At 34.8% G+C, this 27,972-nt stretch overlaps 3 protein-coding genes across 12 annotated transcripts in view; 2 read left to right on the top strand and 1 right to left on the bottom strand.

The window, feature by feature from the left end:
• LOC117102598 (putative complexin-1) overlaps positions 1 to 9,103 on the top strand; it is a 38,801-nt gene extending 29,698 nt beyond the window's left edge. For all 7 annotated transcript variants that reach the window (XM_033242947.1, XM_033242953.1, XM_033242946.1 and 4 more), the window contains exons 3-5: positions 511 to 671; positions 4,412 to 4,529; positions 7,200 to 9,103. In XM_033242947.1, coding sequence (XP_033098838.1) covers positions 511 to 671; positions 4,412 to 4,529; positions 7,200 to 7,291 — 371 coding nt within the window. In that variant the 3' untranslated portion in view covers positions 7,292 to 9,103. The remainder of the gene's footprint in view (positions 1 to 510; positions 672 to 4,411; positions 4,530 to 7,199) is intronic.
• A 2,738-nt stretch (positions 9,104 to 11,841) lies between these two features.
• Positions 11,842 to 22,633, bottom strand: LOC117102599. 4 transcript variants are annotated; one of them, XM_033242956.1, is made up of 7 exons: positions 22,597 to 22,633; positions 20,074 to 20,359; positions 18,143 to 18,299; positions 17,504 to 17,670; positions 16,901 to 17,037; positions 14,024 to 14,190; positions 11,842 to 13,146 (listed from the first exon to the last, which is right to left on the bottom strand). In XM_033242956.1, exons 1-7 carry the CDS (start codon positions 22,598 to 22,600, stop codon positions 12,835 to 12,837), a joined length of 1,230 nt encoding a protein of 409 aa, XP_033098847.1. In that variant the 5' UTR covers positions 22,601 to 22,633; the 3' UTR covers positions 11,842 to 12,834. The 4 variants fall into 4 exon arrangements, with proteins under 4 accessions (XP_033098847.1, XP_033098848.1, XP_033098846.1 ...); XM_033242957.1 differs by lacking the exon at positions 22,597 to 22,633 and adding an exon at positions 22,573 to 22,589; XM_033242955.1 differs by lacking the exon at positions 22,597 to 22,633 and adding an exon at positions 20,933 to 21,755.
• A 1,831-nt stretch (positions 22,634 to 24,464) lies between these two features.
• LOC117102528 (adenosine receptor A3-like) lies at positions 24,465 to 26,942 on the top strand. Its single transcript, XM_033242812.1, has one exon. The coding sequence runs from the start codon at positions 24,488 to 24,490 to the stop codon at positions 25,475 to 25,477; it is 990 nt and encodes a 329-aa protein (XP_033098703.1). The 5' UTR covers positions 24,465 to 24,487; the 3' UTR covers positions 25,478 to 26,942.
• The last annotated feature ends 1,030 nt before the right edge of the window (positions 26,943 to 27,972 follow it).

A 27,972-nucleotide genomic window follows, 5' to 3' on the forward strand; every position in this document is an offset into this window, starting at 1 on the left:
ATAATGTTTATTTTAACTACAAATCCCTAATATTGTGGTCTAAAAGCACATTTTGGACAATATTAAGCCATAAAAACTCTTCCATGAACCCTACAGTAGAGTTTTTATTATGGCTGTCAACCGTGGCTTCATCAGCTCCTTGGCTCCGACCCCTCTGTCGGACATGTCGGACCACTTGTCGGCAAATTTCTGGTACCATTGCTGACTCCATAGAGTGCATACTTCCGCCCTTTGCCTGAATACCAACAATAAGCAGGCCGTGCATGATGGGCGAAACTGCAGCATACCCTCAAGTAAATAATGGAATCGCCCGATGTATTCAGGTACATTATTTTTGTGAGTGCTGCCTGAATACGAGGAGTGATTCCATTATTTTTTATTATGCTTGATTGAGGGTAAATAATTGAATTTCCATGACCTTGTACTTGTTGTTGAGGATTGTTATGTTTTAAAAGTCTCATGAAATTCACAATAAATTAATTATTTATTAATTTTGCATGTTTATTTCAGGTGAGATTGGAAAGATGGCAGGAGGGGAAGAAGACGAAGATGAGGAAGATAAAGAAGCACAGTTGTTAGAGGAACGAAGACTACAAGAGGAGGAGAGGAAACAAAAACATATAAAAAAAGAAGCAGAGAGAGAAGAAGTACGACAAGAAATAAGAAATAAAGTAAGTATAAAAGTTACCTGTCAGAGCTCTGGTTTTTCCGGGGGGGGGGGGCAGTAGACACTTTGTTGTCAGTAGAAACTTTGTTGTCAGTAGACACTTTGTTGTCGACTTGCAATTGACCTTGCAAGAGTAAGTCCGGTAGAGTAAATCCTGTTGGGGAATGATGGGATGGGTCATGTGCTAAAGATAAAAATGAAAAGCAAGTCAACAAAATATGATGCCATGCTAGATAAGATCTGTCAGAACTGTAGTTATTACAGTAAGTTATCAATTGAATTGACAACACAGAAAGCTGAGTAGATTAAGACCTGTCCTAGAAAATTCACTAACAAGTCACAACAATCTGGTATATACTTGTACAGTTATTCTAGTGAATTGCCAAAGCATGGATAAGTTAAAAGTAGCCAAAAAATATGCCAAGCGGTAGACACATGCTCCCACTGGGAGCCCTATTTTTTGCTTTGAGAATCTTTTGGCATCCTGTGATACCTTCATCAATATTATAATAAAGTGACGGTTCATATATTTTTACTGATACTTGAGCTTGACAAGTTTACTGCTGCTTCAAAGCTGATGAAACATCCAAAAGCTTCTGAACAATAATTCAGAACTATTTCTCCTTGGAATTAGATTTTTTAGTTGTGTGAAAAAGTATATTATAGGATTTGAACCAAGGACCCTGTGATTGGAAGGCAAGCGCCCAGTATCCTAACAGGGTACAGCTCTACAATGCTTTAGATAGGAATTTTTCTTTATTCTGGATATCAATTTTAAACTGTTCTTCCTTATGGGTCCAGTCACAGATCCTATACAGGATCTGTGGTCCAGTTAATAGTTTAAAAAGATATTAAGAAATTATACAAAAACCTATGAAAATTGGTATACACTGGAAGCAAGAAGAAAAAGTTTTATATTAAATCAAATGTTTGAAGGAATGCAAAGTTAATGAACTGCGAGTATCTGGGGGAAGATTGTTCATATTTCGACTGAGCGGTATTTGAATGTTTTTTCCCCACATTCATTGTTCCCTTTTGGTAAAATAATGTATTTTTTCTATTTTGTGCACTTAATACAAAGCACTTTTCAAAATGCATGGTATTTATAATAAGGATGATTAAAAAAATTTCAAATCAAAGCTCTCTCAGTACTTGGATCAAGTTTCATGTGATGAAAATGATGAATGTCTGTCATTTGTGAATAATATGAGGCTTGTCATTCTAAAACCAGAATACTGTCACTAACTTTTAACCCGAGTAATTAGCATAAGATTGTGGCAGTATTGTATACTTTAGTACGTCAGAGAAGCCATAATACTCACAACTTTGACAATAGTAAGTCGATTCCAGTAAATTATGACCCATCATTTTTAAAGCTTACAATATGCAGAATAAGAATATTAAAAAGTCAATATTCATATTTAGGTCACTGATGTTGGTTTTAGGATGGCCAGCCTCAATATATGGCCATGATGATGTCATCATACCCAAATCTGACCAAAAAGAATCTGAGTAACAGAGTAATGCTTTGGATTTATGTCAATAAAATACATCTGTTTTATTATATCCGGCATGTTCATGGATTATTTTATTGCGACAGCCCTCCCGCTAAGTCTCTTCAACAGGCTGCTCTCTATTTTTTCAAGCCTTCTTATGCAGCAAAAGCACTCTTTTCAAACTAAAAAAAATCTATTAATTTTATGGTTTCATTGTTATAAAACTTTAAAATATCCTGGCAATTAATTGTATCCAAACTTTGATCTATGACCTCCACATCAGAAACAGAGCGCTGTAGCTCCTATAGTATACGCTCGTTTTGTGCATGTATGTAGATAATCTGGAAGAGAACAGTATGCACCTGCCAAGCACATCGCTTTTACTGTATTAGTACATTATAATGCAAACATGGGAATTGGAATGGCGTTTCTACGGTACTAGGTTGGACATTCTATTACAATTATTTAATCTTGCTCAATATGAAGATTCATTTTGATAATGAAAAGATATCTTGAAAACATATACTGTAGTTGTATCCTGAACATGATTGATTCATTTATATCTTGTCATGTGATGCAGTGTCGCCGTTAGATGTGGAATCATGGGGGAGCACCTTTAAGCCTCCAATCAGAAAATAGCAGATTCCGAGCCGGAGTTTGGCTTTTTTTGCCTGTAGGCATAGTATATTATCCTCAATTTTACCCTCCACCCAGGGTTTATAAGATGGGTTTGAAGTGATTGCAGTTACATCATTATGTCATATTCCCACAGGTGCTCATTAACCTAGGTTTTGTGACCCCATGGGCAAAGCAGTAATGCGAAGCACATAGCTTTGGCATTGCAACATATTATTACTAATCTGTAATGTATTTATTACGCACATGCATTTGGATATGCTCAATCTCTTACACTTGATAACAATGGAAATAATTTGTTTAAGTGCATACAACTATTTTACAGCTCACCTATTCAAAGAACATAGATTTAAACCTTGATTCGCTTTATAAATTACCGGATTGGATTGGAATCCACACTGAATGAAAAATAAATTAAAAAAATATCTTTTGGCGAATTAACTACACTACCGTGCCAATTAATAGCTGTTAATATTGTATAAATATACATAAGCCTTTAAATTAAAAACGGATGAGGTGGGCGTTATTAGCATCAGTAAGAAAAAAAAGTAAATCTTGGGCATTAAATGCCCACGTGCACTGCTGTCAAAATACTAACATCACTTCAATTCAAAGCTACGTGTCCTTGGGCAAGGCACTTTATATACATTTTTATTTCTCTCCACACAAGCGAATAAACGAGCACCTTGCAAAATATAATAAAATTGTACATTGTGTATGAATTTTACTGTTTCTATGGAGACATAAAATGTAATATTATACCTCGATTCTGTTTCCATTGACCAGGGATGTGAAGCAGTTTGAGATTTACTTATAAAGCGAGATTTTTTTTTTACTTGTTTTGCAAATCCGTGACCACGATAATGATGATATCTAATAAAAATAACATATTTTTGTGATGCACCTGCTGGCATGAAAAGAAGTTGAAATATTTAAAAAAAAATGTTTTTCTTTATCCTTTTTACACCTGGCGCTCCTATGAAATCTTCAGTTTCAGCGGGTCCACATATCTAATTCTCTGGCCAATAGACACAAAAGCTTTTTTTTAATAATGATTTTCGTGTTTGTTCATTTAATTTTTGTTGTTTTTTACATTTGTATTTGTTGTTTTTTACATCTTTAGATTACATATTTAGATTTACAAAAATATAAAATCACTTTTTATTTTAACAAAAATTATTGCTTCATGTAGATTTATGGTGGTATCAGTCACTGTCTATAAGCTTTCCTTCCCATTGAATGTTATTTTTAATATGATATTAATTATTTAGCATTTTAATTTCATTAGCAATTATTCCTATTCAGCCAGGGTCGTATAATTCTGAACTCAAACTGGTATTTTGAATATATGTTTGTATAAATGCATGATCTTTTTTTTTTTTTCATCAATCCATTTACGATGAGCAATTCACCATAATGTATTTCATGTCAAGTCATTAAAGACAAATTTGAGCTGGAGAAAAAGTTGGCAGAAGGCATAGTTAGCCAATGTTGCAGTAATGCTTGTTAAGTATTCAAATGGTCTTAATACAGTCGTTTGGGTCATAAGTACATGTCAAAATTCAACAGAAAATGTACTAAAAGTTTATCTTTAAATTTGTTTTTCTTTTAGTATGGTTTAAAGAAAAAAGAACAGTTTGTGATACCCGATGATCCCGGCCGATTGACGAGGAAGAAAAAAACCCCTGAAGAACTCGCAGCGGCCCAAAATGCCGACGATGATGAAGAAGGTAATGAAAATTTTATTTCTTTATAAAAATAAATTTAGGGTATAGTAGTTTTAGAGTATAGCTGCTGTAATCTTGATATTAAATTAAACTCTAGGTTAGGAGTATTTCGGTGTTAATCACACCAAGGATAACACACTAAGTCCGAAGACTTGTTTGCAGTGGGGTCCTTCTGGTGTACCCCACTCTTGCCTCCCCACCAGGAGACAATCCCCTACTCTTTTCCGAACAGTGTACTGCGTTCTTTAACATGCACATGGGCCATATTGCACGCAGGACCAACAGATTAAACGGCTCAACCGAAAGACTGTGCGCTATCGTAACTTGTTCAGCCCTCCAGCTGAAATACAAGGAGAGCAGCGATGAGAATTGAATCGGGGACCTAGAGATCACCCCAGTTTAGTGCACACACAGTGGCTACCACTAGTTTAAATAAGGTATTCATGAAGCAAAAACGAAGTTTAAATGCAGCAAAAAGCGATGCTTATAAAGCAAAAAAGGAATGTTAAAACAAAATGTGGTATTCATGAACCAAAAATAGTGCTCATAAAGTAGAAGAGGATGCTGAAACATTTTTTAAAATGTGTTCATAAAGTAAAATGTGGTATTTATGAACCAAAAAAAAAAATGCTCATGATGCAATATTGAATGTTAATTGCAAAAAGAATGATTATAATAAAGTAAAATTTTGTATTCATGAACCAAGAGTGCTCATAACGATAAATGAGTTACAGTCTTTACGAAGTAAAAAAAGCGCTTATGAAGTTAAAATTGTTGCTCATAAGGCAAAGAGAAATGCTCATGAAGCAAAATTAGCCATAATGAACTGACACCTTAAAACCAAGCTCTGGAGGGAAAAAAATTGTTGATGTTTACAACTGCTTTTTTTAAAGACACATAAAGGGTATTTGATGAAATCAAGGGAACGGTTAATGAGATACGGATTTTTAAAAATATTTAAAAACCAGGTCCCAGAAAAAGAAGTGTAACCACCGTTTTATCCACATGAATGTTCATATCAGTACTGTAAAACCTCGAATAGAAGTCCTGGACTTCTTCTTCTTCTTCTTTCCGAGATGGGCTTCTTTTCAAGGCTAATTCTGCAAACTAATGAAGAGGCTTCAATTGTATATGGGCTTATTCGACTTGTTCATTTCGTTGAGTATTATTTTCATTCGACTGGTTTGTAAAATAGACTTTGTCGACAACAAAAATTAACGTAACCAGAATGCGTTAATCAGCGTTAAGATATGCACGTGACCAAAAAAAATATGGCCAATTGGTCAGTTTAGCAACAACATTTGTGTTAATAAGATTAAATTTTAGAAAATAAAATTATAATATTTACCCACAATGAAGTCAAAAAATAATTGTAGGCTAACAAAATTAAAAAACTGGATGTAAAAATTTTTTATGAAAAACCCATACTGCCACAGTCCGAAGCAGCCTTGAAATACGCAGCGTGTATCGCGGTAACTATGAGCCATTTTGTCTTGTCGAGTTGTCTATTCGACTGGTCGTCTTCGTTAGGTAGGATTTTACCACTGCGCAGGTGGGCGTGGTTTAACGAAGAACGACCAGTCGAATACGGCCAATGCTTTTGCCTTCTGAAAAGTATAAAAAAAATTACTTCATTTACAAATTACAAAGGATTAATTAGTTTAATGAACAGACCCAGGAAACAGAGAACAATAATGAATGCTCACAGTAAAGAGGAGGATGAAGATGGCTGAATAGCTAATGATTCATCTGCATTAGTTTCTTTTTGTACCATACTTTTGGCTCAGAAATCTAATTATGAAGAGTAATTAACAACACAAAGCCTTGGTAATTCTTCAGAGAAATTGGCTGCAAATTCCCAAAGCTCAGTATTCAGAAGGCAGATTTAGTGTTAGCGTTCTCTAGTCTTTTGATTTATGCGTTGCTTACAGATGTAGTTTAGCATAGTCCATGTTTATCATTGTGTGGTAATCAGCAATATATTACAATCCTTTTTTTTCAGCTAGTCCGTTCAATATTCATGGTCGTTTTTTATTACTTTATCATAATTGTTATAGCTGTCGACATCATCATCTTCATCATCAGTATTATAATTATTTTCATCATTGGAATCATCATCATCATCATCATCAGTTGTTATTGTCATATTGTCGTCATCATCATTATCATCATCATCGTATTGTCATTGTCATATTGTAGTCATCGTCATCATTTCCATCATTAGCATCATCACGATTACTGTCATCATCATCATTTATTTATTTATTTATTTATTTATTCTGGTTTATTATTAAAACATTTTGATTTGGCAGCACAAACTGAATTGCATCAAAATTTACATCGGTAAAACAATACAATAGGAAACAGATACACAAAAATGATAATGGTCATCATCATCATCATTACCATCATCATCACAATTAGAATCACCATCATTTCTTCATTATTTTCATCATCGTAATCATAATTGTCTTTATCATAATCATCATTATCAACACCATCATTATCAAAATCTTCAGCATCATCATCATCATCAACATCATTCATCATCAATAAGATATTGTACACCAATTTTATTGTGATTATTATATAGTAGTTTTTTTCATGATGATATTACTGGCCAAATCTAATCAGATTAAATCTAACTACTGTATATGTTTTTCACTCTTGCAGGCATCATGGGCCAGATTCTGAGTTACGTCAATCCAATAGCGTCTCGGTTCGGCTTTTCCTTTGGTGGAGAAGAGGCAGAAGAAAAGAAGTAGGGTGAATTAGTTGTTAAGGGCAATACAATATGCTACTCACGAAAAAATATCATCCGAAAAACATTACATCTGCTGGAACATTGTGATTACTTGATGAGAAATTATTTTGATACCCTTCCTCACCGTCATTATTTTCATTAGAATCAACATCAATTTTTATCATCATCAACATAATTGTCATCAAAATTATCATATTTTTATTATCAGCACATTTATCATTATCATTGTAATCATCATCATTGTCATCTTCAAGATCATCATCTGCATTATGATCATTATCTTTGAGATCATATTATCTTCAAGGTTATCATCTTGATCATGATTATCTTTACTTACCACAATCATGATGGTAGTCATATATATTGATAATGATGTTGATCATCATAATCAACCATCATCCTTATTATCATCATCAGTATCAACATCATCATCATTATCATTGCAATCATGATTATTATCATCAAAATCATCATTATCATCACTTATCATCGTCATCATAATACTCATCATAATCATATCAATAATCACCATTCTGACTCCTCCCCGGCAACCCTACCCGCCCGAACCCATTTTTAAATTTTCAACCCTATTTTATAGGTTGAGTTTATAATTAATTTTATTATTATTATCATTATTGATATATTGATAATTAGAGTTATTGTAGTCGATAGTAAATACATGTTTGTATCCCACCAAACGTGCAATAGATAAAGATACGTACAATTCCTCATTTTTGTTGTTAACATTTCCAAGTGTGTCCCAGTTCTTATTGTGTTAAGGTGCTCTATAAAGTTGGAATCTGTTTATAGAAAATTGAATATTAAAACTAATATGTACAAATGAAAAGCTTTGAAAAAGTATTATAATTGGAAGTATTGGTAGTTGACTTTACTTGTCATATTCAAAAATGTTGGATGACCAAGTTGTGTAATTTATTACGATATCTGTCTGTTAGAAAAGTACTTGTGTATGATCTTACTTACTAAGTGTTCACATAAAAAGTATAAATTCATTTTCTGCGGTAAAGACTAAAATGAAGACTTTCCCTGATTTATGAGTACACTGTGTGGTTAATTAACTCCCTTTTGAAAGGAGATGAGTTGTATCATAGTTATTTATATCAGTTAGAAATCATATCTATTTAAAGGACCAAATTCTTTGCCACCTGGAAGGAGAATGTTGTGGCCATTTCATTTTGAGATCAAGCAAGTTGTATTGTTCTAAGATTATTGTTTAAGCAAAAGATTATAGAATTGCAAAAGGTTCGACTGGCTTGATTTTGTATCCACGTAATAGGGGGCGCCCTATTCGAATAGAGTTCACTCAAAACTCGTCTTTTAAGGACACATTATGTTTCAATGAAACCACGAGAGTCGGACCTCTTGCAGTTGTATTATCTTTCAGTGGCATATCGCTATCTATATCCAGGTATTTATTTATTTATTGTTCTATTATTGTGGTGTACAGTTTTCAATTCACACCAAAACTGTAATTAATATTCTTATCTGAAAACCATATCTTAAATTCCATTTTGATACCAGTTAAGAATTTATGTTTAAATTATGTTGACATTTGAAAGCAATGATTAAAATGTATTCTTTGTAGACTAAAATTGCAGATATTTTTAAAAGCTTTCTTGCATGTCATTCCTTCTTCTCATACAGGTAAAGTACTTAACTATATATACTTTACGTGGAAATTTCCTTGAAAAGCATGTGAAATCAAGTGTGGAAAAATGTTAATTAAAATCCAGTGTAGTCTGTAATGTATGTGTAATTGTAGACAAAAATAAAAACAAACAAAAACAGGAAACATGTTAACATACCATTGTTGTTCATTTATAAGTATAGTGTAACACTGCACCTTTTTCATTGCGTAATATGCTTCCGTCTTCCTTTTAAGTTACTTTCCACAATAGATAAGGTAAGATAGGGGAAGATTCATTGGGGGAGGGGGTGTGGGAGCCAGATCCCCAGAGAGAGAAGAAAAGGTGAAAGAAGGGAGAGAGAAAAGAAAATGGTATTTGAGAGTGCTGCATGATAGTTTTGCAAAAGCCACAATTTGTGTACCTCTATTGATTTTTAGTTTAAAAACGATGAAACCACCACCCCCAACTCAGATTTCTTTCTGGATCTGCCCCATGGGTAACACCCAATTGTTTTCCTGTGACTGCGGTATTCACATGTGTTCCACTGTTGATTTAGTTAGATTGACTGTTAGATTTAGTAATTTTTGATTATTATTATATTTTATGCAAGCTTACTTTGATGTTATCAACAATACTTTTTCAGGCAATATGAGCTAGCATCCGTTGTTTTTGGCATCGACGAAAGCTTGCAGTAATTTTGTTTCCATTTTTCTTGGATTTTTATCGATAAAACAGTTGTGCAATCGTAATAAGCAAACCAGATGAAACTACCGTATTTATTTGAATGAACGCTCCGCTTTGAACAAACGCCCCACCCCCCTTTGATTTAACGGCCCCCCTCTAGAGCATCATTTGGAATAAACACCTCCCTCATATAAATGCTGTGAGGCATTTATTTTTTCCTTGAATAAACGCCTCCCTAAATGACTGACAAATCTAATGGTAGCAACATCATTCTCAACACATTCTATGCTCTACTCCAGTGAATTACATTTTTTCTAATGTAGTTGGGATCACTGTGCTAGGTCTTTATGTTCACGTAAAAACACATTTTGATGCTAATTATGTGTTGTAGTTCCACATCACAGTGGGCATTTTTTTATTATATTTTACGTTAAAAAAAATTGCTTCCCTCGAATAAAGCCCCTCAAAAATGTTTCTGAACAATGAACGCCCCGGGGCATTTAAATATCAAGTATCAAGAAAACTTTATTGTCATCAATCAGACAAGTGAACAATGAGTACCACAGTCGTGTCGTCACAACGCCAGGTAGCGCCCTCTGTTACCAACCAGACGTTGGTTACCGTTCATTACGCCTGAATGACTTCATAGGCTTTCTAGAATAGGCATTTTAAAATCTAATATTTTACCATCAAAATGTACTAAAAACACAAAAGCTCGCATTACATTAGTTATCAACACACATTTAATTATCAATTAAAATTTACAAAGAAAATCTAAGATACAACATCTTAATAATTACGTTAGAGAGGTGTTAGAAATTGAGATCAGTGGTTTGTCAGTGGGGAAAATGGCGTCCGGTTGGACGCATTTTGCAACAAAAGCAACGGAATAGTATCGCGTGGTATCGTAACATGTAGTACTCTATACTGTAGACAAACATTATATGAATAAACAAAAATTTGATGATTTTATTTTGAAATTCATTGAAATCTGAGATCTGGTCAATAGACAAAAATTATAAATGTTTCCATATTATATTTCTCTGCAATCTGGAGATTGTTAGCCGTCCTTTGACGGGGAATCGATAAGCCGAAACTTGAAATTCTGTTTTCCCGTTTTTCGGCATGACTAAAATTTCAGTGTTTCTACACACGACCTGTTTCTATTCCTTGAATGTGAATTAAGTATGTAACGGAGAGATATGGTTGATATAATATGGCCAGTAAAATTGCAGAGCTAGCGAATATGATCCAAAATCCAATTATAACTCAAGATATGGAATCAATAAAGGTTTCATGTTTATTATCATTATTTTGGGTTATTATGACAAGAGTTAGTGTTAGCTTCACGGGGAGAGAGCTATTAAGAAATAAACTGCTTTTTAGTTCAATCATGATCAAAGCCAGGGAGCATAGAGCTTGTTGTCTGTTGGATTTGGAGTCTGATATAAAAATTGTTTTTTTTTTTGTACTGTACCAACTTTCCAGTATCATGTTATGCTTCTTAAAACTCAACATTTTCCATCTCATGCTTTTAAGCGCTGTGAGACCCCTGCGAAACTCCTGTAAAAAGCGCTATATAACTGCTCCTATATTATTATTTTATTATTACAGCGCTTAGATTTTGGGTGCTAACAATGTTGATAATATCGAGGATTACCCTATGACGGTGATGAAGATGTTTGTGATAATATAATAGATGATAGTAATGATTATGGTGATGGTATTGGTGATGATTATAATAATTTATGAAAATAATAATTTGGAAGTGATCAAAATGTCTATTATACTGATGATACTGACAATAGGTTTATTATATTTTTTCTATTATTATTATATATTATATGATATGACATGATGGTGGTGAAGTTGATGATCATAATATTAAAGATGACACAGATGATGATAACCAAGATTCTGATAATAATAGAGATGGTGTAGGAAAACTATGATCATCATCATCAATATTGCCCTCATGAATATTATCATCTTTATTACATCATCAATATCACATCATTTTTATCACCACAATCAGTCTCATCATCCATCAACTTCATCACCATCATTAATCATAATCATTCATTGTCATTAGAAAGTTCCCCAAAGATTTAATTCCTCATTTATAAATGCAGTTTAAGTTGTTGAAAGCTGCTATGTAGAATCTTGGAGGAAAATATACTGTACTGGAGTACTCCGATAAATACATTTGCACAGAAGATTGTGATAAGTTTCTCAAGTTTATTGATTTAATGGTGGACTCTTCACCTCAACACATTACCATACACTTAACATCAATCAAAGCAGTTGCATTATTTGTTGCATTGATATACATTGCATTGCTTTGGCTTAAAAAAATAAAGCAGAAGAAATGGGAATAAAAAATATGTAATATATAAAGGGCAAGTTTGACTTAAATTGTATAACATAGTAGTAAACAAACTAATACTAAATATTTTAATATTACTTAAAAGTACTTTAAACTTAAAAGTATACAGTACATTAAAATTAAATAGAAAAATAGTATATGTTTTATATGTTCATGCCAAAAAAAATATCCAAATTATTTGATATTTCTAACATAACACAGCTACAGTATTCATATAAGGAGTATTGTCAACTACCTACCCTCAATACCCCAGGAAAGAGTTAAAATGGTAGATCCTGGCAAAAGATCCTAATACTAAAAAAAAAATAAATAAATAAATCCTGCAAGTGATTCGGGTATTTACAGTATGAATTACTACACTGTTTACATTCGCCAATAATATGTTATTTTCATTTTCTCCATCTGGATGTTTTTGGCAAAACCATTTGCTAAACACGAAAAAAAAAATTTTATTTTTATTTTTTTTCCACCCTCCTCTGAAAAAATGTCTAAAATACTTGTAAAATGCATGAAAACGGCACTTTCCATGATTAAATGTTAGCCCATTGGTTACCACTTTAGCTTGAATGGTTAGCCACGCACTCATTCTAAAATTATAGTAAAAAACTGAAACCTGACCGACCCTGATTTCCAACTGTCAATCTGCTTGGGTAACACAATTTTTTTGCAATTATATTGCTAACATAACACAGGATACATAACAGAAAACATTAACAATATATTAAGGGTGAATGAGCTGCAGGCTGGAATCTATTCTAGAATAATACTAAACATACTATTTTTCTCTTTAATTCCTCAAATGGCAACGATCAGCTGAGCTGGGATTTAATTTGGGAGGGAAATACATGCCTTTACGAGGCGACCAATGCACAAGCCACCTTGCTCGTACCCCTTAATGAGATTAAAATTGTTGCTCGCGGCATGAATATCGCCAAAAATCTCATACACGTCTTCGTACAAGATCATAAGGAACTCCAGAATATCAATGATAAAGTTCTCGCAGTTCTGTTCCGTGCATTTGACAAGGTCGTTTATGAATTTCTCGAGAGCCTTTGCGATAGCCGTCTCTTCGCACACCATCAATGTTTTCCTGACATCATCTAATGCTACACCCAGCAACTGCAGACCCTTGAAAATCTACAAATCGAGAATATCTACCATCATTAATTATGTCCCAGCAGATGAAAACCAATCAATCTTAATTACAACATGACACATTATAACGTTAATGTTTGTAAGGTAAATACATTAGGCAAACAAATGAAGGGGATTGCTATTGACGACTGAAAAAATGAATGAGCGAATGAATGAAAGTAGTGTTTACACAGAGTTTATAAACGTCTCTGATGACGTCAAATATATGGATTGATTAGTCCAAGACAGTGAGTGCCTGACTTATGTCTTTTATAAGCCATAGACGAGACTTTTTTTATACCTTGTTTCACAGACTTATTTCTTTACAGATCGTCAGAGGGTGGGAAAAAAATAAAAATAAAAATTTGTTTTCTTTTTAACCAAATATTTTTGCTAAAAACATCCAGATGGAGTAGAAAATGAAAATAAAATGTTATTGTTGAATGTAAACAGTGTAGTCATGGGATGGTTAAATGCTTTGAATTTATATACTTAGGAAGAAATATACATATCTTATTTTTGGAGATTTCAAGGCAGCGACGGACGTAATAAAAATAAAGAAAAACTTTATAAAATTTTTTGTGGTGACGGGTGTGCTAATTGGCCAAAAATTCAATTTCAATTTTATTCAAAATCATCATTATTGGCGGGCAGTGGGTTTCGCTAAACAAAGTATAAAAAAGTCTCGCCTCAGGAGAAGGATTGGCTTTCATTCATGAGAAAACATCCTGGTTTTACGAGAAGATTTGAACCCAGGACCCTTGGCTTGGAAGGCAAGCATCTTACTATCAAGCCATTTCAATCCAATTTTTATGGATTAGTTTGACAATATACATCAGCTAATTTACCCAGTAAAAAATATTCATGTGTTTATACCCACCTCTCGATCCTCAAATGCCTCGAAGCTTTCCTCAAATTTTGCTACTGTTGCATTGCCTTCTTCAACGCACTTGTCGAAATTGACGTTCTTACTACCAAGCCCATAGAACAGACCTCTGTACAACTGCACCCAGGCTTCTTCATGACTCATGTTGAAATATGACACCTCTGCAATTTACAATACACTTGTATTTAACAACACCTGCAACTAAAGCCTGCACTGCACAGGTACCTGCCTAGCAAGAACCCATCATTGCTCTGAATCAGACAGACAAACATACAGAGTTTTAGTTTTTCACAATCTAAACTATGTAAGTGCATTTTCATAGGCCGATCCCTCATGCTTAAAACCTACTGCTAAGGACTTCTGCCAAATCCAAAATCTCTTTTTCGGACCACAGCCCATTGGACCAACAACGGACCCCGGTTTGTTGGGCTCCAATCCCGGTAAACCCGCAGACCTACCCATCAAAACCTAGACCCACCACTGATTCAGAGCTCTAGATATTTACATTTTCAAAAGCATAGATTAATATATGCAGGCTTATAATTAATTCATCCAACCTGCAAGATGGTCACTCTACCAATTCAAAGAAATTTAGTCATCTGTAGTAAAATAATATCTACTGTATATAAAATCTGTGATCATTTACACATAGTAATAAAACACACACTTGGTTTTTATTACAAAATTCTAGCCAAACTGTCTTGATCTTATTCAGTCTACATCAATAACAGCCCATCACCATTGAACTTAGTATTCATTACAACCAAGATAGCAGTTCAATCTAGTAAACTGTCTCATTAATATTTTGTTCAGAAGCATGAAGTGAAATTCGAGACATTGTATTATCATTACTTAATTAAGGAAAATGTGGAGAAGGTCTATCTAATAATGATAAGTACCACCTCCACCGAATATGAAATCGAAGGCAAAATGCTGCAAATTGCATTTTGGTCTTGGAGAAGACAGTAAATGAATAGAACGTCGTTGATGAAATTAATTAACAAATTTCAAAGATGTTCGTTCATGCATACATAATGACTAACAAAGCAATGACCCATCCATATTAATTAGATCTTGAATGGGGATGATGAATAATATTTCATTGCTGTACCAATAGATACTGGCTTTTGCATAGTGTATATATTACAATATTACAATCCTTATTTTTTACAATACACAGTATACTGTAGCATATCGAATAAATCAATTCTAAGGAGATGGAAGTCATTTTGCGCTTGACCGCATTTCATTTTTCTTCTAATTTAATGCATTTGTATTTTTATAGTAATGCATCTTGGCCACTAGAGAAAAGAGAAGGACAAGCAATTACAGCCTAACAGGTGTTTATTGACATGGGTGTCGACCGTTGGGGATCAGGTTTATTAAAAGAAGGAAACACAATGAGCACAACTGACAAATCATGAGACTAGTAAATGATAAGCTGCTCTTTGACGTTGCAATTTACACAACGCAATTGTTGGAATCAACTACCATGGTTTAGTTGCTAAGTAACATGTTTTATTCCAAAATGTACATAATTCAATGCTTTAATAGTTTTAGCATCAGGGAAATAAATTTTACTTGTATCTTATATTATGCAAGTCATAACATTAGCAAAAATCAGTTTCTTAACACCAAATCAGTTGAAATACCGGTTCATTCGCTCATATCATCTAGGCTTGGCTTTTGCAATTCCCTGTTTGTTAGCATTCCACAGGAATTTCTCGAGTGTTTTCAACGCATCCAGAACACCGCTGCCAGTATATGTACCGGTGATCAAAAGTATGATCGTGTCACCCCTTTATTGCGTGAACTTCATTGACTGCCAATCAGGCAATGTGTTATATTTAAAATACCTGTTCTGACTTTTAAAGTTCTCCATCTAAATGAACCATAATATTTGCGTTCACTGTTTTCCCGATGTACACCATCTCGCCGTCTCCGATCATCCTTTCAAAACTTTCTTTCTGTCACCAAATACCATACCAAAACCTACGGTCAATGTTCTTTCACTTATACTTCTGCCTTTTTTTGGAAACAGCTTCCAAATAACGCAAGTTCTTCTAACTCTCTTTGCAACTTTAATTCACAACTTAAGACCTATTTGTTTTCCGGTTGCTATTCACATGCATTGCGCCTTTGAGCTCGTTTAGAATTGGTGCCATATAAAGTTGAGATATTATTATAATTTATTATTATTTTACAATGTGACAATGAAAGAATCTTGTATCAGGTGTGGCATCAGACATTTCTCAAAAAATGGTTCACCATTGCCAGACAGATGACCACACCCACCATGGCTGGGACATTTTAGTTTATGACACATCTAGATGTCCAAAATTGGCACTCTCTTGATGCCCTGTCCAGCCTATCAAATTTTATTTGACAAAAAAATGTCACATGCCTAAATATGGTCATGATAACATCATATGACTATATTTAGGCACATCATGACTATATATGGGCATACAACAGTTTTTTTGTCAAAGAAAATTTGATAGTGTAAACAGAGCTTCAGCCTCAGGCAAGGTATCTTTAGCTTAGAAATTCATTCTAATTACTGTAATTTTAAGCCACTCCACGATGGCTGGACCAATTGTCCCCAACAGCTTGTGCTGCCCTTGTCTGGTATCTCGACATTACCATTGATGTGGAAATTACACTTGCATGTTCTCATACCATATGGACGTGGAAACTACACATATGTGCCTACACCATTTTCATTAATGTGTAGATTTTACTTAATTGTGCTCATAACCCTTGTATTAAAGTGAAAATTCCACTACTTATGCTCATAACACTTGTATTGATGTGCAAATATCACTGACATGTGCCCATAAAATGGCGTGGATATGAATTTGTTGTACTTACTTGTGCTCATAACATTCAGATACTGACGATTCACCAAGTACCTGATATCATAATACCCATCCGGCAGGAAAGAAGTCATGGAAACATTCCCAACAGGAATTCGGTCTGTAATTGGATTCAATCCACCCTGAATGTACCTGGTGACAGAAGTAAAAGAATTATTATTAATATTATAATACAAATTTTGAAATTTAAACAACATTGTTTGCCAGGTTTGAAAGATCAATAGCAAGCTACTAGGATACTGGTAATAGTGAGGGTGACTCAAGCTTGGTTTCCATACAATCACTATACACTATCGACGACAGCTTTCGGTGATGCTGATTGGTCAGTTGAATCGGGGAGCCTTCCTGATTGCGTCGGGGACTGTACAACGATTGCACTGAAAGCACTGTAGCAACAGTGTAGCGATTTTAAGAAAACCAGGCTTCACTGGGTAATTATTTGGTAGAAAATATATCTGGAATGCAGATGTGACTTGGTGGTTAAGGTGCCCAATTTCCTTTCCTAATGTCCTAGGTTCAAATCTTATAAAATGCCAAAAATCATTTTAACAATTTCTCATCATCACAATAGATTGGGTCAATATATGGAACAACCTACCTATAATCAACATATTGGCCATCTGTACTGCCTGCTGGGTAGACTCCAATCCAGTCTTTATTTGTAGCCTCATCAGTTGGCACACTCCATGCTACATTCAATGGTGTTCCAAATGCAACGTCAGATGGCTGGGCAGCGATCTTTCTGGATTGTGTCACAACGGCAATCTAAAAGATATTCACAATTAAAATTTTAATTAATATTTTATAAAATAGTCAATAGATCAGAAAAATTTCATCTTTTTCATTCTATTTAATGTATATTAAGAAGCAGTTGGCACATCAAGGTTGGGGGTTCGAAACTCTTGCTGTGCAAATCGCTTGTGTCCTTGGGCAAGGCACTTTATCTACGGTTGCCTCTCTCCACCCAGTAGTACAAGTGGTTACCTGGTAGGTTCCAATACAAATGCATTGTTTACTTGCTGCAACATAATGGAATAATAATATAATTTAATTTAATAATTTAATTTGGTGTTGAGTATGTGTTCCATATATGATCCAATGACCGGGGTAGTAATGTGAAGTGCTTTAGGCTTTGTGCATGAAGCACTATATAAGAACGACATATTACTATTATTATTATTATTATATAATTTATACACAAAACCACAATCGATGCCAAATATTCATTAAGCATTACCTTGTCATTATCAATGAAGCCAAAAGCTTGCCACCATCCTTGCTTGTCGTTGTTGACAAATGGAACTGACGTCAGACTGACCGCTACTGGTGAAGTTTGAATTTGCTCCCAATCGCTCCATGAATCACCTCGTTGCAACTGCCAAACGTGCCACAAACTTTCAAAGGAAATGATTCACATCAATTCAAATCAAGGATAAATCATATTTGTGCTTCATAATCTTTTTTATAAAACCATTTTTGATGACACTGTCACCTTATGCTAGAATATAATAATTAGGGCCCTCAAACATAAATAACATATGACGCTCTATGAGGGAATGTAGACATTTTAAGTGGTGAGAAAAATATTGTGGTGTCACAGGATTTGAAAAGCAAGAATCATAAACCACCAAGCCATACCTCCACTATTGGCTATTTATTATTGACCTATGTAATTACATTGGGTATTCAAACCAACTTCAGTGCAACAAATAGTATGAAACAATAAAAGGTTAACTGTTAACCTATAAATTTCATTAAATGCAGGATCTGGAGGAAAAAATTATTTTGAATAAGATGATCTTTCTAAGACACAAAAAAATGAGGTTTGACAAAAAACTGGGAACTGTCAATGAGATACACATATTTGAATATTTAAAAACTCACATCACGAACTAACACAATCAAAGTAGATTGTGTTAGTTCGTGAAATCAAGAAAGCGAGTCAAAATACGCGCTGTTGTTGTTAAGGACTTTTTGTGTGGTAAAGAATACAAAATTGCTTGACAACCAATATGCGCTCGTTTAGACGCGCTACTGTGATTTCATAAACTAACACAATCTACTTTGATTGTGTTAGTTTGTGATGTGAGCAACGATTTAAAAACTGGGGGAAAAGGTGGAAAAAAGTGTGGTTATGCCCCTTTTACCCCCAGTTTTTAAATATCAAAATATCTGTATCTGTATCTCATTAACTGTTGCTAAGTTTTTAGGCAAAAAAATTTGATAATGTGGACAGAGCAGAAAAATTAGCCTGGACTATCGGCTGGGAGAAAGATCAGTAGCTTTTACTTACAGTTAAGAAAAATGAGGTAGAGGGATCTACTGTACATTGAGAAATTTGTAACTTTGAGTAAAAGCAATGACAAAGATTGAAATGACAATTTATATCAGGAGGGAATAATACCCAACATAAGCAGATTTAGCCAATGTAAATATTATGACACCTAACAAAAGACAATGAAACACAAGGAAAGAGAATAAACAAATCAAGACAATGAAAAATTCCCAATGGCGACAGTTTTCCACGTGGCAATGTACCCATCACTAGAAACATGATTAACAAACCTGACCAACCAGAAAAAAAGGTTTCAACTAATTTGACACATGTCATTGTCAATAGATCAGACGATATTAATTAGTTCCTCAGCTATCAATTGTTTACTTTGAATTTTTCTTATATTGTAAAGTAACTTTAAACATCTGCCAATTTCACAGGATGCCAAATTGTACTGCATTGTGTAGTAATATACAATTACAATATGGTTTGAGATGAAGTAATTCATTTCCAAATATGTAGCACCATGGAAGTGGAAGTCACTACTTTACCAAAATAAAACCATGTTGTATTTGTTCTACTACACCTTATAAATATTAAGCAGCAAACCATCCATCTACATTAGCCATTTTGATCTGTGAGGGTAAAATTACACAAATACAAATGGTTCATGTAGCCAGAGGTGTGGCAGTCAATTTTGGGTACTGTTGTAAATTTGGCACATACAGGAAATAACACACCTTGTACTGAGTAAAATTGACCAATGAAATTTTGTTATCACCTAATTAATATTTATGAAGTATAGTTTAATACTGTACATATATCCCATCATAGATTCAAATTCTGTACTGTGTGTTCTATGTGTTTATATTTGGTCTTCTTAATATTATTACCTTCCAGAAGAATCGATTGTGAATATTTCCACACCGTAGTGAATGTTATGTCCGGTAGTCAGCGGATTACTCACGCCACTGACTGGAACCTTGCCATTCATACTATGCCACACTCCCCATGTGCAATAGCCCCAGGGGTTGTCGACGTGGTCGCAGGTGGTTTGGAAGATGTGGTGTATACGGCCATCTTGGCCTTTGCCGTACACTTCTATGACCCCATTAGCCCAATCGTGTGACATGACAGCAGCAACAGGCTTTGACATGGACATCTTTGGTGGGTCAATACCTACAAGATAAATAGGATCATAGGTCAAAATATTTTTTTCCAATTAAAGTGGTAGTCCAGCATGTTTATACAATACTAATTTGAGATTGATTTGTTTTATGACTGATCAAAATGAAGAGAAATTGAGCTCTCTATGTGATTTACTGAGATGAATTTCAGCCACATTCATCCTTATGCTACTAAAAAAATGCAAAAATCCTGACATCTCTATTTATATGATCTTTGCTGAGATGTATCTTGTGGCCTACATTCATCCTTATGATACAAATATTCTAAGCTGCTCTATGATTTGTTGTGTTGCACTTTGCAGTGCATAACCTGACATTTTTACTATAAAATAATGTCACTATAAGAAACATGTGAGACTACTGCTTACTGCTTAAAATATTTTAGAATATCACGATCTACCAAGATGTCCTTTTTCATCTTATCTTTGTTAAATTTGTCTTTTTATGTTTCCCTGAGCATGGGATTCCTTTTCTGATCAGCTTACAATACAAACAAAAAATTAAAGTAAGATTGATATGAAAAAAATGGTAAGAAAGTTACTGTTCTTTCTTGATGACGACATACTCATCGTTCTCCATGACGCCCATTCATCTACTTTTTTCTGCCAAGTTCGGTACAGGTAGCCGTCCTGCATAACGGCAAATGCTTCAAAATAGTTGCTAAATGGGTTGTAAATAACTTCTGCAGCAGTAGCCAAGTTTGATTTGTTGCCACCAATTAATTGCCAAGCGCATGGTTTGCTTGAAATTTTACACACGAATAAACTTGAGTTACTTGTTAGCGATCGAGCAAAAACATGAATTTCAGTGTTTCGGGCTAGAGAGAAAAGGGAATCAATTTCTTTCACTGAAACTGTTGATTTGTAATCTACCGGTAGTTTATTGCTGCTAATTTCTGACCATTTACTAAATTTTGATGGGTCAGATTTATCCTGTAGGATAGAGTAAACCTGGCCATTAGAAACTTGAACAAAAACTTCAGTCTGGTTGTTTACATCGTGTACAGCCACTGGGTTTGAGACAATCGTTTTGGCTACAGTCGGAGAACCCAAATCAGCCCACGGCCCAAACTCATTCGCTCCCGTAGGTCGAGTACTCACTTGGAGCTTTGAATCGACCAGACCGAACGCTTGCTCTAACTGAACTTTTGCAACCCTATTTTCGATAACGAACAATTTACGGTTAGTGACCACACTGTCTACTGCATGAGCAATAAGGAAGAAGATTGCTAAACGTTGTAACATATTTGCTATTCTTCCAAAAACAAGTTACAAGACTGTCATTAGATTTAAGCTAGCCCAGGCGTAACAGAACATAAACTTTTCTGCACCCTCTCGCTGAAGTAAACAATACCGATCACATGGTTTGACCGATAATAAATAGTTCTCACGTGACAATAGACTGCCACAAGTCTCTTATTTTTTATTATGTTTCTCATTCTGGACAGCGCCACCAACGAGAATGTTTATAAGATCTTTGATTTAGAGACGAAATAATCCGAAAAAAAAAAAGAAATCGAGTATAAGACGCCAATTAAATTAGGTATGGAATGCACTAAGTGCAATAAAGAGTGAGTAACCCAAATTTAGGGCCTGGAACCCAGGCTAACGTGACAATTTTATGGGAACTCTAAACTCTGTGAACTTTGGCCTGTGCCGGAAATTATTTTGTTGCCTATATACACTATTTATGTTTTAAAAATGCAGCTGCACTTTAACATTATAACCACGAATTACATTTTTAGTTAGCGTGATTATTTTAAATGTATAAGTATAATTAATATCGTTTTTTAGCACGATATGGCATAAGATATACAAATTTGCGATCACAATTAAAAACCGGTCGTCGTTTTAATAGTCATAAGTGACTGCCAACGGAACAGACACACAACACACGAGCATCGGCTTTGCGAAGACCACATTTGGTTGTGAAATCTCAGAGCGTAGGATGTTATGTATACAAGGGCGGATTTGGAAGGAAAAAAAGAGGGAAAAAAAAGAAAGAAAAAGAAAAAAATGATAGCCCAGAACGCCTCAAATTTTATTTTCGGGCGTCTAGAATACAAGAATTTCGCATGTCCCGGACCCCCCAGAACCTGTCTCTTATACACATCTAGATGTGTATAAGAGACAGTTTCTGATCAGCTTACAATACAAACAAAAAATTAAAGTAAGATTGATATGAAAAAAATGGTAAGAAAGTTACTGTTCTTTCTTGATGACGACATACTCATCGTTCTCCATGACGCCCATTCATCTACTTTTTTCTGCCTTCGAATGTATTTTTGTACTGCATGTGCGCCAGGAGAGCCCCGTGACAGCAATGTCGCGTTGCCTTTGGGAAATCCGGCCAATCGGCCATACTTTTTTGCTCTTTTACAATAAACCAAAACGGCAATGACCAAAACGGCAATAACCAAAACGGCAACAGAGCAGAACGGCAATGACAATTATCAAAACAACAATATAAAAAGAGTAAGCGCCGCCAGGCGCGGGACTAATTGTTTAGATTTTGTATGTTTTAAAGTTTTATTTATTTGGATGTTTACTGCTTTTATATTGTGTTTGCCCTAATTCTTTTATTATTGAATGTGTATGGCCTATGTTGTTGTTATATTGTTAGGCCTAGTATTATTATTATTATTATTATTATTATTATTATTATTATTATTATTATTATTATTATTATTATTATTATTATTATTTTGCGTTTTTTACTTTTATGACATCAATTGTTTTAGTCTCATTTTGCCTGTATTTTAAAGTTTTATTTATTGTAATGTTTACTGCTTTTATATTTTATATTGTGTTTCCCCCCATATTTTTATTATTGAATTTGTATGTTGTTATATTGATATTAGGCTTGTTATTAATATGCCTGTTATTATTATTATTATTATTATTATTATTATTATTATTGTTATTATTAATGTTTTTCAAAATTGTTGTAGCCTCATTTTGTGTGTATTTTAAAATGTTATTTATTTATTTGGTCTATTGCCGTTTTGACTTATTGCGGCGTTATATTGCCGTTCTGGTCAAAAAGTGTTGCCGTTTTGGTCATTGCCGTTTTGACTAGAAACAGAAACAAATGATAAAGGATATTAATAACTGGCCTAATAATATATTACGGTACTGGTTAAAATATAAATATTTAAGATTTTTTTTTAAATCACAGAAATCGCAAGTTTTATATTCAGTACATTATCGACTGTCATTAAAATATGGATCTTTTCAAAATTTTAGGTGCGAATGCAACAATAGCACCACCCCACCCACTGGATATATGGGTCTGGCCAAAACTGTGGATTTTACTTGCCGATTAATACAGTACCGTATCATACATTTATTAATTGGATATCTTCTCAATTTTCAAGTATTGTTTTTATAACTTATTAGACACTTCCAACGCTGTTTGAAATTAATATACCATTCCTGTCGTTGCTCTTATTCCAATGCCGTATTCATTTGCAGTTTCTCAGTAATTGGTGGTCATTTTTGACTTATAAAATGTATCGCCGTGGATATTAGCTTTTTAGTCTATTGTATTAAAGTTTAAGGCTAGGTCTAACTCTTACGATACCCACTCCAAAAAAGACCTATTTTGTCCATAACATTCGTTAAAATAATAAACTAATAATTAATTAAAAAGTAATAAAATAGTTTAAATAATAGGTTTTTGTGTGATTTTGAAATAACAAAACATAACAAAAGTAGGCCTATATGTGCCTTCCATTAGGCTATAAGGATCAACGCACACATCCCAACTTAATATTTTTCACTATTTTATCTCTCACCCTCTCTCGGGAACGGAACGGTGTGAACGTCTGGATCCGCCCGCCTGCCACATTTTCTCGCTCCCGAGCCCCATGACTCGTCGTTATGCTACTGTCAGGTGGTAAAGGGCCAGATGGCAACGAAGCGGAACACTGACTTCGTTTTTAAAAACAGAACACTATATTTAGGCCTATCTCGAATTCTATCAGACATAACTTCCGGAACAATCGACCATATTGAATTCGTTACTAAAGACTTCATAATATTTATTTAAGGACGCCTTATGGAAGTGGTTCCTGTAATTGTAAACACCAGACAGTTTTTTTCTTCTTTCAATTTTCACGATGGCAACAATTGATTTGTCGGTACAGCAAAACGTTTCTGTAGGGTTATTTATTTATGTGATCGCCACATACTTGCCTGTTATGTTGATGACGATAATAGGAAACTTCATTGTTATACTCAGTGTGTATCGGAAACGTCAAAAAACTCCGGGCATGATCTTCATCTCATCCTTAGCAATCGTTGATTTCTTAACTGGTTTGGTTGGAGTTCCTCTCTCTATGGTTGCAGGCCTTGTTCGTAGACAGTTCCTTTATAGGAATAACTGTGCGATATGGTATTATATGCCCGCCACAATATTTATTTATATCTCCGTGGTGAATCTGCTCGCGATAACTATTGAGCGATTTCTTGCGATTAAATATCCTCTTCGATACCATGTATGGATGTCAGTTGAAAAGGCAATTAAAATTTCAATATGTGTTGATTTGTTTGGGGTTGTTTTAGCAGGAAGTCCATTTGCAATAGGTGCTGTTGCAAGCCTTTTCGTGCCCCCACCTAATGTGACGTATGAATATGATTGCGGGAGCTCTGCCACTTATGAAATGTACGGAACACCTGTGGCGTATTTCGTCCAAGGACCGCTTGCCGGCCTTTCAATTCCTATCATGTTCATACTGTACGCGCATATTTTCTTTGCGTTAAAAAAAGCAAATAAGACTGCCTCACGCCACGAGAAGAAGGTTAGTAAACGAGAGATGAAACTGGCCAAGACAACAGCCATAGTACTTTTGGTTTACACTCTGTGTATTGCACCAAGTGCCCTTAAAATCATTATTCGCAATCTCATTGATAATGGTTCTACCTGGCTGGTGTGGTACTTGTGGTTAGCAGATTTTCTCGTCGTTGCTAACTCGATGATGAATCCGTTAATTTATGCAGGAAGAAGTCAAGTAAGAAGAAAAGAATTAAAAGAAACATTTTACTTCATAATCTGCAAGGTTTCATCTGGATCAGAAATAAAAGCGAAATATGACTCAGAGGCGTCCTGAAGATGTGTCAGCATCGTCAGAATCTAACTTTTCAACTTGCTTCACACTAGTGCGTCGTCGGCAAGCACTGACGAGAGTGTTGTGCAAATTTTAGTGAAGAATTAGATAACGTCACGCACTTATAGAAGAATTAAGTTGTTCTGCCAAGTAAAATGGCCGAAACTCAGCATAGTTAATAGCATGATTCTTAGTACGTCATCGGCAAGCCTTGGTAAATATTCAGTGATGTTGTATTAAAAGGAACACGAAAAGGCGTAGTATTTTGTGATAGACAAGCAAATTGGCCGAAAACCATCATTCTTGGCAGATTGTTCGTGACAAAAAATTTTGTCACTTTTAAGGATTCACTCCAGTAACCTGGTTGGAAGGCAAGCATATTAATCACACATCTACAGCTCCACTAATGAAAATGGTGGTATACCTATGTTGTTGAATTACCTTGCGCGTACCAAGAATGTTTAAAAATGCTGGCAACTTTTTTTTTTAGTAGCAACAACATTTTGGTGACACGGTGACCCAATGCATCAGGTATCAATAGCTCCAAGCTGAAATCGATGGGACGCTTTGCTGTTTATTTAATTTTTTTTCTTGCCCTGTTTTTCTCGTTTTCCTGCTTGACATTTTTTATGATTCCTTACTTATGTATTTTCTACCATTAAAATGACAGCCCCGAAACCTAGATAGAGAAATACCAGGATGATGTTCGGCGGGAGTTTATTACCCGGACCGTAGTAGGCCTATTTAAGAGTTTATAAATAAGTCCATTTTTATACTGGCCCCGTACCTTTACCAGGATCCGTGGCTTTACCAAAGAAAAACCATACCAGGATGGTGATAGTTTATTACCATAATAAATAGTTTACAGTTTTAGTCAAACCTTCTTGTATATTTGACCACGGAATCTCTCAGAAATTCCGGGTTGTTGTGCGGCAGGGGATAGATTACCAATTGAAAGCGCCTGGTGCGGACCTGTAGGCCTAATCCTCTAGAGTGTAGATGATATAATAATTATATGTATAGAGTACGTATCACCGTGGATTTATATAATGTTAACTTACCGTACTCTTTAGGCCTAAATTTTTATTGTATTTTAGTGTAGATGTATCTCCCTGGTTTGAATAGGCGGCCCGCAGGCCAAATTGGCCCGTGAAGTAAAAACTTCATCCGACATGTTTAAGTATTGCAGAATCCTGATGCCTGATTTAGGCCTATAACCCATGGTGGAAGAAGCTCATTGTTAAATCATAGAGTAAACGAAACTAAATGTAAGTTACTGTATTTTGGGTTTTCGTCAATAAAAGCCTACTTATTTTACATGACCGATGAACCAAAGAACAGTGCTTATAAAAATACATTTCGATTGTCCTGCAAATAATTCAAACCATAAAGGACTCTTCACTCTTAGAAAAAGGGGTGCTTTATAGAGAGGTTTCGGGTGCCTGAATAAAGACTAGTTCAAGTGAAATGTTTTGCTAGAATTAATCTAATAATAATAATAATAATAATAATAGTGTAGTTTTATATAGCGCACATATCCATCTAATGTAAGATGCTCAGGGCGCTTGATATGTGGACTAGGAACTCGATCAATGACTTTCTTCGCCCCTAAGTGTCCCTTCGTGTCTGTGCTACCCGGTAACCCGGTACCAGCAACTCTCGTCGTCCACCACAGGGGCTGTCTGTTCCAGTACATCGGGGTATCCCCCTACTCGTCTCGAAGGATGTAGTGGGTTCTTTATAGTGCACACGAGCCATTGTATACACTGGGCCTACGGTTTATAGTCCTTATCCGAGAAGACTTGTTCTACCACCAGAACCATAGGCGAGCGTGCCGTTCGAACCAGCGCCGATATTATGACTATAGCTTGCGGCGCCCCTGCTAACCACTCGGCCATTCGCTCGCTAATCTTCGCTCGCTAATCTTCTAGTCATCTAAAGATAAAACTATCCCTCGAGCGGCGGACACCATCCCAGTTTTTCTGACTCTAGGTTTCGGGGCCGGAAGATTATTACCGTATTTACGTGGGGAATTAGATCATGATAAATAGGCCTAAGCTATTGATACTTTAACTTCAATAAGCTGAATGTGCAAATTTTGGTACTAATAAAGATACAGTAAATAAATTTATAAATTTCTCGCCAATTAACAGACGTATAAAAAATATCGCTTGTATTCTTTTACCAGACCCTAATTGACTGGTAATTAGTGTGAAGATGTGTGTAGCTAAAGTTTGAATCGGGGAAAACATGTTGGTTTTATTTGTTTACGTTATAATGGAGAACTTGTTTGATCCGTATAAATGAGATATGAAAACATTATATTGAATGTTTTACTAATAAGCATAACACTTCATTATACTTCATATTATTATATCCATTCCGGTTAAAAAAATATATAATTAGACAGCTTAGGGTGGGTACTACTACATTTAGACGAGGTTGACTGGTTTGTTTTTTCTAAAGTCAGGTCGTTTAATTTTGTTTTAAAAAAAGAG

The sequence above is a fragment of the Anneissia japonica genome, unplaced genomic scaffold (genome assembly GCF_011630105.1).
Source record: "Anneissia japonica isolate Jap-2015-1 unplaced genomic scaffold, ASM1163010v1 scaffold1489_len2284818_cov182, whole genome shotgun sequence".
NCBI lineage: Eukaryota > Metazoa > Echinodermata > Crinoidea > Comatulida > Comatulidae > Anneissia > Anneissia japonica.